Here is a 13140-nt window from a genome sequence, read left to right as displayed (position 1 = left end):
GACCTGCATTGTCCTGTATCTGTGATGCAGAATGTGATGCAAAACCCGACAAAATTTTCTCTAAATACTCCAACAATATCTGAGGAAAGTTAGAACTGTTTCCTCACTGATTCTCCCTGCTCAGAGAAAAATACTAAACAAGTACTTGACTAGGGGGGAATATTTTTTTTTCTTGTTTTTTTGTTGTTGTTGTTGTTGTTCAGCTTTGTTTTTTTAATTTAAACTGAACTTAATAGTCAATTGCCTTTCATCTTCTACCTGAGATTCATGCATTGGCTGTGATGATTGCTAGTCTTTGTCATTCTTTCTGACAGTTGTGTTTCAAAAAACAGTAGAAGCAAAACAGGAATCTTCTTATGGTTTCTCACTTTTGTTTTTAAATACTATTGAGGGAAAAAAAAATTCCTGGACTCCAGATTCCCTGAGACTTCCCTTCTGCGTCTGGGAGCAAGAGCCCCACTGAATAAATGGGGTGGAAAAAGATATCTAGAGTTTGGATGAATGTGTATAGATTGAAGACACGATAAAACAGCATGTGGTGAGGGAGCCTAGTGCAAACGTTTGCCTTCACTGTTTTTGTCAGCTTACATACCTTACAGTGCTCTTCAGTAGCAGAACTGAAGCCATCCACCCTGTCTCCAGAGCCCCCGTTTGTTAATGCGGTAGCTGTTGAGCATGTACACAAGTGTTCACCTTCTCAGTGACTGTCAAAAAGTTGTGAGATAGACAATACTGATAAGACTGTGTAACAAGCACAGAATTGTTTTCCAGTTCCTCCCACTACTCCAATATGTGTGGTACCCAACTCTGCAATGACGGGAACAGTAGTGGAGCTGAGCTGTAAGGAAGCTGAGGGATCTCCTCCATCTGAGTACCAGTGGTACAAGAATGGCATTGCCTTACTGGAAAAGACAGGAACGGGCAGTGCTAGAACAACCAACATAACTTACACCATGAATAAAAAGTCTGGCACTCTGGTAAGTGTAGTAACCAACTGTATTAAGCAGCTGTAGAGAAAACCAAATTTCTGTACAGCACAGAAATGCGCAGTGGCTTTAATCCAAGGCACAAGGTCTTTCTCAGAAATCAATGTCATGCTGAAATTTGATAACAAATTTATAGGGTATGGTTTCTGTCTCAGACCATAGAGGTCGAGTGTGGTAGGCAAAGTGGGTGACTTATAAGGCTGTAGTAATTATGAATGAGCAGAATCTAGCAAATAAATGACAAATTTCACCTTGTCGGTTAGCCAGCCAGCTCCAGGTGAGAATGATCTCTCAGTACGTTGACTGAGTTATATTTGATAGTGCCTTAAAATCTGAAACAGCAGCTTCACACACTTCAGTGGGAACTGCAGCACCAAGGGCAGTCCAGAACCTCTGCAGCCCAGAAGCATTTAAAGGTCCCAGTCCTGTCCTTGTATTGTCAGTGGGAGTGTGTAGTGGCTTTAAGTCAACTTAGTGTGTTTTCTGGTATGTTCCCTGTGAGAACTGGGTATCTTTTTCTCAGCCCTGTTTCCCCCTTCTAAAAAAAAATAATAATAATTAAAAAAAATCACATACTACTAAGCTGAGATCTTTACTTATTTATTTTTAGAAAAGTCATTTTAGGGACACTCCACTCTTGGAAATGATCATGTTTGGAAACCAGAATGTGCCATATCCTTTGTGCCTTTTCATTCACAGGTGCTGTAGGTAATTCAGCACACTCTGAGCTACTCAGAAACATTAATCTCTTCTTTAAAGTTACAGTTTTAATGTATAGGATGTATTAAAGGGAGAACATTTAACAAATCTGATTTATAAAAATAATTACAGAGGAATGTAGAAACTGATACAGGGTCAGCATCCATTTTCTGCTTTCTCACTGTAATTATTATGTTAGAAGTATTTCATAAATAATGCAGTTCAGCATTTCTCCATTAGAATGATAGAGAAAGTGACATCTCTGGAAAAAAAATCCTTGGATGTACCTTTTGTGCTATGTTTTGTACACTCCATCTAGTAAAAATGCCCATCTAAAAGGCCCTCATGTTTAAGTAGCTGAAGATCTAGGGATATGAGTGGAGAGCAGGATTGAGATGAACATGAGAGCAGAAGTTCTCACTTTCTTTCAGATTTTTTGGGGAAAAGTTTTATATTGACATGTCAACATTTCTATGGGTTTTTTTGTTTTGTTTTGTTTTGTTTTCCCATTCTGATAATGTTTTGGACTCTGTCTTCACAGATATTTAACACTGTTTCAAAGAACGACACTGGAGAGTATTTCTGCGTAGCCTCAAATGGGATTGGATTACCTCAGAAATGCTCCATGAAGAGAATGCAAGTTGGTATGTATCAGACTAAAAGAGGGCAGAAACCAGTCTTGCATCTGAACTGATTTAATTGTGTGATACAGTCGAGAAACTAATATTGAATTATAGCCTTTTATTTGATTATGGTATTATGGAGAAGAACAGTATTCATATACTAGGGCACCTTATATGTAGTGAAGGTGACTGCTTAAAGCATTATTTATTGTTTTGTTTTTCTCTGTGTGTGTGTGTCTCACTGTATTTTACAGAAAAGCAGTTAGCTGGGTATTACTGCAGTATCCAGCCCTTAATGTTGCTCAGCAGTGAATGTCACAGAACCAGTGTCCCTCTGAGAACCTTAATGCTTCAGAATTCTTGTATGGATGTGGTACAGCATAATGTAGCAGTCCACTGTTAGTTTATCTGTGTAGTTTTATGGGGTTTTTTGTTTGTTAACTAACAGCCCCCCAAGATTTTGAGATGCATTTGTGTGAGATCATAGTGTAGCAGATCAGAATTTAAACTGAAAATAATTTGATACTTGCCAGAGCAACACTGAAAAGAGTCGGTGTATCTTCAAAAAAAACAAAAACAAAACCCACCCATAACCCTGCATAGAAGCTCTACTATTTCATGTTGAAGTGTTCCATAAGGCAGTTATTTGGTTCTCTCTGAGAATTTAGTTGAAAATCACTGTATTAAAGCTTTTAATGCATAGAATACTTGATTATAATCAGCTAGGAATGAATTACCAAGTTCCTACCAACTACCAAATAGCAGATGTGGAAATATCCACCCAAGTGAATTGTAGCAAAAACCTTTGGGTGAGATTTACATCTGTGTATTCATGTCTTGAAGTCAAGATCCAAATAAGTAATTGGTTTCCTACATAATGGTAATATAACAAAGATTAAATAACGATTAAAAAATGATCAATCAAAATGTTTCTGCTTATTGATGGCCTTGTCTTTTTTTTCCCAGAGTGGATTATTACCCCAACAGATTTAATCATGAGATAGGGATTTTTATGAAGAAATAGGCATAGGTTGTCATCTTCAAAATAAAAATGGCACAACTTCAGTAGCCGTGTAATATTTACATATATTTGCATTTAGTGCGTTGAATTTTAAAAGCCTTGCTGTTGAAAAATAATTTTTAAAAAATCCAATTTTAAATAACCTGCCAAAAGAGCTCTTCATGACAGATGTGACTGTCATCAGCCGCTTTGGTTATTTGAGGCAAACTAACAGTTGTTTAAATAGACCAAGGGAACGTATATTGAAATCCTGAAGAGACAGAAATCTTTAAGAGCCTCAATAATACTTATGCTGAATAGGCAGAACAAGGAGTTTGTGTCCTTCGACCACTCCCTTTCCTTACTTTTTGAGTCAGAGGAAAGATTTGAAGTGTATCAAGCACTCCTGTTAACATGGCTGTGATACAGTAATCCTTTTGAACACCTTATCCACATCTGGGTGCCAGGAACTAATCTATAAAGCTTAGGTCAAAGTCCAGTCATAAATACAAAAGGTACCTGTAGTAATTAGGGAAAAAAAAAATCCATCTAATGGATATTTTTAAAACTTAAAACATTGTATTGTTCTTTTATAATTACAGATGACCTTAACGTAAGCGGTATCATCACTGCTGTAGTAATTGTGGCTCTGATAATGGCACTGTGTGGCCTTGGAGTGCTTTATGCTCAAAAGAAAGGGTATTTTACAAGTAAGTACAGCAAAATCACTCTTTCTTTGGTTTAAAAAAAAAAAAACAACAACAAAAAAACAGAGCTATATTTCTGCTGATTGTAACATGTACTTCTCACACATAACTTCCATGGTACTACAGCTGAAGAGTATTACCGCAGCAACTTCACTGCATTTTTATTCAGCCTCCTACTGCAGAGGCAAGACTGAGATGGAGGCATTCGCACAGTTGCATAAGGCTAGCAGACAGCAATCTAGGAAAAAGCAACAAGCAAAATCCTGTCTTCTACAGCTTCTGCTGTAGTTTCGAGAAGGAATGGGAAAGAAATATACTGCAAAAACAAGCCATACAAGGTTACGTGTAATCCATAAAGGGTACTTGGAGCAGCTGAGTTCTGATGAAGGGGAACTAACTTACTTGCTCCCTCTTCTGGTTTATGGTGAAAGCGCATGTAGTGAAACTTTGGAGGATTACCTGGAAAAAGCTCAAGCCCAAGGAATCTACCTCTCCATAGCATTTATATCAGTACCGGTAGAGTTCAGCACAGCAATAAGGGATCGCAAATGTCCGTGTGAGAAAGATTGCTGCCCGAAAGTAACAGACCTGATATTAGTATCCCTGTCCATGTAGAACTTAAATTACCTTTGAAAGCCATTTATTCTTTTTCTGTTCAAACCCACACTACGCTGAAATTTCATTTAGCAACTGAAGCTATGAGTAAATATTTCAAAGACTTTTGAGGAAACTACTCCTGTGCTCATTTTTCTTTTTCTTTTTCTTTTTTTTCTTTCCCCAGAGGAGAGCTCTTCCCAGTAAGTACTTTTATATTTTATCAATGTCACTGTAAACTTCATTTACATCCTGATGATTTAGTAACTGTGATGTTTGTTTAAGGACTTTCTTTCATACAGTGACGTCTTGAACACTGAACCTTTTGCTTTTAAAAGATTATTGGAGAACTTTTAGGTAACAGCATGTAGAAGAGCAATGTACTGAAGAAAAATTCCACTTTTACCATACTGTTAAAAGTATAAGTACTGCTTATACTAGTTGCTAATTAGACAAAGTGTACCTGGAAGGCCTGAAGGGACAAGCTAGGGAAAGCAATTTGGCTGTGGCTCCTGAGATCATGACAGCTATCTAAAAGCATCAGGTGTATTTGTTACAGATTTTATACACCTTACTAAGATGGAAAAAAACTAAGGATTGCTGGAAATCAGAACAAAAACATCTGTAAAGTTTTCAAAGGGCTAAAACCTTTTTAACCTAACACGCTTTTCTGTTCTATTAACAGGAAGTCCAACTCTCAATCCACAAGTGAAAAGGTATTTCACATTTAGTAGCATGTGTACATTTTCAGCATGTATTTTGTTATCTAGAATGTAGATAAGAGGCCAGCTACCTGGCTGCTTTGAATGGCAAGGAGCAATATTAAAGCCCTTGTGCATCAGATGCTCAATAGATACTACTACTTTTACCTTTTAATAGAATATTACTTATATTTTGTGTAATAGTATAAATTAACTTACAATGTATCAGTCATGCTCCTTTTTGGTTTGCATGCCTGAGTTTCTTCTGAAATATAAATTGTTAATGTAGTTAAACTACTTGAACTATTACTTAAGTGACCTTGCTCGTTTCATTTAGGATTTCAAGCACACCAAATCCTTTGTTATCTAGAAGATTTCAGCCTCTGTGAGGGACATCAAACAACTACTTGTTATACAAAAATATCAAAGGGATTTTTTTGACCTCTACTCTGTAAATATTGTTTCCATGTACTATGCACTGAAAATAGAAATTGCTACTGTTTAGATCTAGTCAACTTATTTGTGTATGATTGTTTTTTTTTCTTTAACCAACGACGAACCTGCTTAACTTAAAGATGCAACTAAACGGCATACACAAGTCAATTTGTGTGGCTTCTCATTTTGTTGATGTATACGTGCAGCAATACAGGATTCACTCTTGCAGCTTGGAACAGTCTGTCCAAGTAACTTTCGTAGATGACCATTGTCAAGGGCTCAAACTCTCCTATAACGTTGACTTCATTCTTACTTATCTGTCCACATTATATTAGGTTTGACAGAGCCATCTAGAAGTGCAGAAATAGTTGCCCAGACTTTAACTCACTATCCAGCCAGGACAAAGCTGCTTGTAATTGAGGCCCAAGCATTGTTTTGTTGTCTAATATAAAATGCCTACCGCATCTCTTTTACAAGGAAGTACCTCTTTCTGTAAATCGCATCCGTTACTTGCCAGTACAACTATAGTTGTAATAGCCGGACCCTAAATGTTACAGTATTACAAATAAATAGTTCCTCAGAGCCTGAAGTGTTTGTGTCAGTAGTTTTGTTACTGAGGCTTATGCCCTACAACATCAGTAACAAGTTTCAGTTGTTCCTGTGAGAGCATCACTTATGCGTTCATTGATGTAAAATGAAGTATTTGTGCCTATGCAGATCTATCACCTCCCTTGGGCTTTGCTACAAATTTAGAATTGCTTTCTGAATAATTCCTGCAGAAACTTGAAACGTTACAAACTGGGGAAAATAAAGTTTCTTCTGTGTTTATCACTCAGTTTTATAACTTCTCAGCACTGAAACGTAGTTTACTAAAGGGGCTAGCAGTTGGGAGATATGCTATTCAGGTACCTCAGTAACTGTAAGAGCACACAATCAGCTAACTAGAATCCCCATGCATTTGAGAACTTGTTCACGCTTCAGAAATCGAACTGAAACACTGTATTTATTAAGTTACAACTGATGCCATATTCAGCAACTCCATGGATGTTGTTTGGAGGACGATGTAAAGAAATCACTTTGGTGTCTCCTCAAAGTTGGGCTCTAAAGGAGGAAGAAAGAAGACGAGAGAAGAGACATGTTAGTTTTTTCTTATTCCAGCCTAAAACACAACCATTCATCTCATATTCAAAGAAAACTAAACATTAAGCTTCAGTATCTTTGGTTTTGGTAGCAACGAGGGCTACAGGTGTGGCAGCTCTAAGAGCCCAGGCATAGGTAAGAGCCAACTCCAGCTGGCTCTGAAAGGGACCCACTGCTGACCAGAGTTAAGCCATGACTGACACTGGGTGTGCCTCTGGGACAGCTGGTTTAAAAAGGGGAAAACTGCTGTGCAGCTGGAAGAGAGGAGTAAGAAATGTGAGAGAAACAAACCCTGCAGGCACCAAGGTCAGTGCAGAAAGAGGGGCAGGAGGTGATAAAGGCACACAGCAAAAACTCCTTACAGCTCAGGAGAGACCCATGGTGGAGCAGGCCATTCCCCCTGCTGTCCATGGGTACAGTACATCTCCACCTGCAGCTACAGACTTGGTGCAGTAGCTGATGAGCCCTGGAGGAGGCACAGTCCATGGACAGCCCCCCACGGGAGCAGCCTGGGGCTGGAGCTGTAGCCCCTGGAGAGGAACCCATAGTGGAGCAGGGCTGGGGGAGCTGCCACCTGTGGGGACCTGTGTGGAGCACTGTGGTACTGAATGGCAGGCCCCGTGATACAGAGCCATGTTGGAGCAGCACCTGGACAACTGCAGCCTGAGGGAAGCCCATGCATGATCTGCTTGGGAAGGACAGCATCTCATGTGAGGAACTCATGCAGAATGGAGACAGAGTGACCACGGAGGAGCAACAGAGAAAAAAACATTATGGACTGACCATAGCCCTCATTCCCCATTCATTTGTGCTGCTTGAGGGGAGGAGTTAGAAGAGGATGGATAGGGAAAGGTGTTTTTAGTTTGCTTTTAGTTTTCACTACTCTAGTCTGTTACTAATTGCCAATAAATTACAGTCTGCTTTTGCACATGACTATAATTGGTGAGTGATCTTCCTGTCCTTATCTCAACCCACAAGCTCCCCATCCTGCAATCATATTTTCATCGCATCCTTCTAAGGAGAGTGAGTGCAAGAGCAGTGTGGTGGTGCTGGGCTGCCCACTGGTTGTTACAGAATCACAGAATTGTAGGGGTTGGAAGGGACCTCCAGAGATCATGGAGTCCAACCCCCCTACCAAAGCAGGTTCCCTACAGCAGGTCGCACAGGTAGGCATCAGGCAGGTCTTGAACATCTCCAGAGAAGGAGACTCCACCACCTCCCTGGGCAGCCTGTTCCAGTGCTCCGTCACCTCACTGTAAAGAAGTTCTTGCGCATGTTTGTGCGGAACTTCCTATGCTGCAGTTTCCAGCCGTTTCCCCTTGTCCTGTCTCCACTCACCACTGAAAAGAGTCTGGCCTCGCCATTCTGCCCCCCACACCTTAGATATTTATAAACCTGGATCAGGTCCCCTCTCAGTCGTCTTTTCTCAAGGCTGAACAGACCCAGTTCACTCAGCCTTTCCTCATAGGAGAGATGCTCCAGGCCCTTCACCATCTTCGTGGCCCTCCGCTGGACTCTTTCCAAGAGATCCCTGTCTTTTTTGTACTGGGGAGCCCAGAACTGGACGCAGTACTGCAGATGAGGCCTCACCAAGGCAGAGTAGAGGGGGAGGATCACCTCCCTCGACCTGCTGGACACGCTCTTTTTAATGCACCCCAGGATGCCATTGGCCTTTTTGGCCACAAGGCCACACTGCTGGCTCATGGCCAACCTGTCATCCACCAGGACACCCAGGTCCCTCTCTGCAGAGCTCCTCTCCAGCAGCTCATCCCCCAACCTGTACCGGTGCATGCAATTATTCCTCCCCAGATGCAAGACTCTACACTTGCTTTTGTTAAACCTCATCCGTTTTTTTTCTGCCCAGCTCTCCAGCCTGTCCAGGTCTTGCTGAATGGCAGCACAGCCTTCAGGCGTGTCAGCCAATCCTCCCAACTTCGTATCATCAGCAAACTTGCTGAGGGTGGCCACTATCCCCTCATCAAGGTCATTGATGAAGATGTTGAACAAGACCGGACCCAGCACAGACCCCTGAGGAACACCGCTGGTTACAGGCCTCCAACCGGACTCTGCACCGCCAACGACGACCCTCTGCACTCTGCCAGTCAGCCAGTTCTCAACCCACCTCACTGTCCACTCATCTATCCCACACTTCCTCAGCTTTGTTATAAGGATGTTGTGGGAGACAGCATCAAATGCCTTGCTGAAATCAAGGTAGACTACATCCACTGCTCTCCCCCCATCCACCCAGCCAGTGACAGCCAGTTACACCACCACAGCACCATTAAAAGCATCGACTGCACTTTGAAACAGGTCTTATCCACCTTAAGAGTTGTGTATGTCAGCTTTAAGAAAGACACAGCCCTTGGCAGCATTCTACTGCAGTGTCTTTTATCAATACCTGAGGTGTTAAAAAAGGCAGTTGAGAAACTGAAGAAATCAGTCAGAATATTAGTACATGTTGGCCAGTGTACTGTGTGTTTCCAGCTTAGCTTTCATACAAGAACTAGTAACTAAGCTCTTCTTTCCTTCTTGTTAGTGTCACATAGCTGATAAAGTGAATGGAGTGCACATTTTCAACTACGCACAGCAAAAGATAATTTCCACACTATAGAAACCATGAGGACTTAATTCCTGATGCCAGAAGTACAAACTCAGAAGAGCTGGAGGTTTTGACAGGTGATCTAGTGATGCTTGTTCACTTTGATACAAGAAGTCTGAAAGTTAAATATTCTGTTTATAGGAATCTTCACTTAGACAAAAGTGTAAAGAATGTAGTCACAGTTTTGAAAACCTGTTGAACCTAGATTAAGGACAGACAGTGGTGGTAAAAGCACCAGGGTAAAACAGTGCCCGCCCATGTGACTGTTCTGGTCCTATTGTCACACAAATCGTTTCATCCTAAAAAGAAACCCCTGAACTTCAGTACTATTGTTTAACATATTGCATAGAAATAAAACAGAATATAAATAAACCATGCCCCTAAGCCATTGTAAGTCCTCCTGTAAAGATGTTTCATTTTATTTGTGCCAATAAGAATTTGAGGCCAAGTCCTTTCTTAATCCAACTGAAATACCACCAAAATAACTGAGGTGAGTTCCTGGTCTAAACTAAATTTCTAGTTAGCCTGATCAGAATGACAGCACTGACTGTGGGGGGCTAACTGTAGTTGGCTGCCAGATGCCCCAAAACTGCTTACTCCCTTCTTCCCCAACAGAGGAGGAGAAAATCAGATTTAAAAGCTTATGGGTGAAGTTCAAGAGAAAATTGCTTATTTATTACTACCCCATACAAAACAGACTCAACTTTTGGAAGGTTAATTTACTGCCAATGAAAATGTGAGTAGCAATGAACAAACAACAAAGCAAGAACACCTTCCCCACATATCCTGTCTTCCCAGGCTCACTGTCTCTCCTTTGTTTCTGATTCATATGCATATCTCTCCTTCTTCACTGTGTCAGCAGGGTTGCTTTCTCACATATTTTCCCCTTACTCCTTTCATAGCTGCTGTAGTGGTTTCTTTTTACTGTTTACAGAGTGCCTTAATACAGAGGTGCCATCAGTATCACTGGGAACTTACCCCTGTGCTGTGTTGAGTCTGCTGGAGTCAGCTACAACCACGTCCAACATGGGCACAACCCCTGGTGTCCTCACTGAGGCCACCCTAACAGTACTTCTGCTACCAAAACCTTGCTATATAACTCAAGTCACTGCTGAGTCTCAGCTACCAGCTGCTTACAGCTTAGCAGAAAGACAATTTACCACCCCAGCCTGACTTTAGATAAAGCTGCTTGTGAGCAGTAGAGATTTTGAGATGTACTTGCTTAAGTAAGCAAGAGAAACAACTAGATGAGCCTGTCATTAACAAAGGTTAAGTTTGCCCTTATGTTCTAAAGAAGGCAGAGTTGGTGCATTCCCTTTGCATTCCACATGAACCAATCATGCCAAACATTCTTCTCATGCTCAGTCTGGGTCATATAAAAACATTCCCTTGAATGGGTTCAAAACATTTCTTTGAAAGGGTAGATAATTGCAGGACAACGGGAAATGGTTTTAAGTTGACGGAGGGGAGATTTGGGTTGGATGTCAGGGGTAAATTCTTTACAGAGAGAGTGGTGAGGTGCTGGAACAGGCTGCCCAGAGAGGTTGGATGCCCTGTGCCTAGAGGTGTTCAAGGCCAGACTGGATGGAGCCCTGGGCAGCCTGGTCTAGTATTAAATGTGGAGGTTGGTGGCCCTGCATGTGGCAGGGGGGTTGGAGATTCATGATCCTTGAGGTCCCTTCCAACCCTGGCCATTCTATGATTCTGTAATTCTAATACAAACTGAGAGCAGCTAACCTCAGATCATCTCCAAATAACTGGAGAAGAAATGTTTATATACTTTAGTCATGATGTAATCACTAATAAGCTCTATGTTCATCATTCTGAAATCACTGACTTTCCGGATGAGTTTAAAAAGTTTACAAACTGGAGCTTGGATGATACGCACTGGTTATCCACAATATCCAAACAGTGCTGACCTCTTTGGGAAGATGAGAAAATTTGATAAAACAACAGGCCATTCTGCACTTTTCTTAGTGTTTGTGAAACTATTAATTAATGTAAGTATGACAGCCCACTGACTGCAAGCCTAGTTAAACACTGATCTAAGTTAGTTCACCTCTTCACTGGAAAACTAAGGTTATTTACTGAGGGCATCTTGCATGACATGAATGGTTCCAACAAAAGCTAAAAGAGAATTGACTACAAAAGTCAGTTGGTGAGCACGACCTTTCTTCCAATCAGAGGTTCAGTACCATTGTTAACTCACCCTCAAATTTGAATTCTGGAAACTTGGTTAGATCTCCCTCTCCATACATCTTCTGAAGCCTGGCAAGTGATTCATTCATGTCTTTCTGAAACTCGGGGCCTACATCAACAGGCCCTCCAGCTTGCCTAAAATACAAACAAACAAAAAAGTTCCAATTAATAGTTCAGTTCTGAAAGTTTATATGGAAGTTCTACATTTTCATAGTGATTTATGGATTATCATTTTGACAATCAACTAAAGCAAAAAATTCCAAACATTTTCAGAAGTGACACACCTTAAGGCCCACTTACCTTACAACTAAAGGTTCTCAGAATGGGTTCTAAAGGGCTTTTTGCTGTGAATAATGAAATTCCAAGCTACAGAGGCAGCCTTTGGAGACACAAAACCATGCTGAGTATCTAGATTTGCAGAACTCTGGAGTTTCACTTGTTCCAGGTGTGACTTCTTGACAAAACTGTGACTTGTACCTCTGTTATTTCTGAATTAATGATCATGATTTGAGTATTAAATAAGAAAAAAAAAAGAATACGAAACAGAGGATACTTAATTCAATTGGACTCACAGAAGGATTCCTTGGGATACATGTATAAAATAGTTACAGCAGTAACTCTGTAGACTGGTCACCATCTATTGTGTGCTAAGTGCTTTTTAACTCCTTATGAAAAAAGACATCAGGGTCTTTTTTATTTGCTTTTTTTTTGCACATCTTCTTCCAGGTTCATAAGGCCAAGCCTTTAACTTGTGGCACTATCAGTAGGTGCTGCAGGAAAGCAAGAGTTCTCTTTCAGAACGGTTTCAGGACAGAAATAAACCCACTTTTGTTGTGAGCAAGCAAGCAAACTTGTTTTAGAGCAAACAACGAGCAGCATTTTTAACCCCTGTACCATCTGCTGTAAGGTAACTCATCGTACTTACTTGCTTTTTGTGTTGTACTCCCTGATCTTGTCCAGGAAGAGCTTCTGAACCGGATCGAGCTCTTTTGCCTTATTAAAGGCAATGGCAGAAAAACCGATGTTTCTCCGCAGGTGAACGGAGACAGCGGAACGAAAAAGGGAAGAAAGTCGCAGGATCTGATGCAGGATCATGACGGCGCCGACGTTTTACTTTAAAACAATCAAACAAGCGAATAGAACGCACCGATAACGACGCCCTTCCCTAACATAAGCCGCCTCTCACCCAAACCGACAGCCCCGACCCACCTTTGCGGAACCTCAGTCACCTTGGGGCGGGACGCAGCGCGCATGCGCCCAGACCCGCCCTCCCGCGCAAGGCATGCTGGGGCTCCGCGCGGCCTACCGCTGCCTTACCTCGACCCCCACGGCCGCGCGCAGGTCTCGTGAGGGACGGCGTCCGCCGTACAGCCCCGACCAACCGTCCGCCGGACTGACAAAGAGTAACGGACAAACGGCCGCCGGTCCGTCACCGCCGGAAGTAGGAGCTGCGCTTC

The 13140-nt window shown here is 41.6% G+C and overlaps 2 protein-coding genes across 3 annotated transcripts in view; one reads left to right on the top strand and one right to left on the bottom strand.

Annotated features, from left to right (window-relative positions):
- The window catches only part of JAM2 (junctional adhesion molecule 2), a gene marked incomplete at both ends in the record, with an annotated part of 32357 nt that extends 26677 nt beyond the window's left edge, over positions 1-5680 (top strand). For both annotated transcript variants that reach the window (XM_079537023.1, XM_079537022.1), the window contains 5 exons: positions 772-977; positions 2227-2329; positions 3911-4022; positions 5295-5325; positions 5648-5680. In XM_079537023.1, the coding sequence (XP_079393149.1) occupies positions 772-977; positions 2227-2329; positions 3911-4022; positions 5295-5325; positions 5648-5680 (485 nt within the window). The remainder of the gene's footprint in view (positions 1-771; positions 978-2226; positions 2330-3910; positions 4023-5294; positions 5326-5647) is intronic.
- Positions 5681-6729: 1049 nt separating this feature from the next.
- On the bottom strand, positions 6730-12778 carry ATP5PF (ATP synthase peripheral stalk subunit F6; the record flags this gene model as incomplete). Its single annotated transcript, XM_079549463.1, has 3 exons — positions 6730-6846; positions 11694-11818; positions 12609-12778. The coding sequence occupies 3 exons, from the start codon at positions 12776-12778 to the stop codon at positions 6818-6820; spliced, it is 324 nt and encodes a 107-aa protein (XP_079405589.1). The 3' UTR covers positions 6730-6817.
- Positions 12779-13140: the final 362 nt, after the last annotated feature.

This window comes from Tetrao urogallus, assembly GCF_951394365.1.
Source record: "Tetrao urogallus genome assembly, chromosome: 1".
In the NCBI taxonomy this organism is placed as follows: domain Eukaryota; kingdom Metazoa; phylum Chordata; class Aves; order Galliformes; family Phasianidae; genus Tetrao; species Tetrao urogallus.
This window is presented reverse-complemented; position numbering and strand designations above follow the sequence as displayed.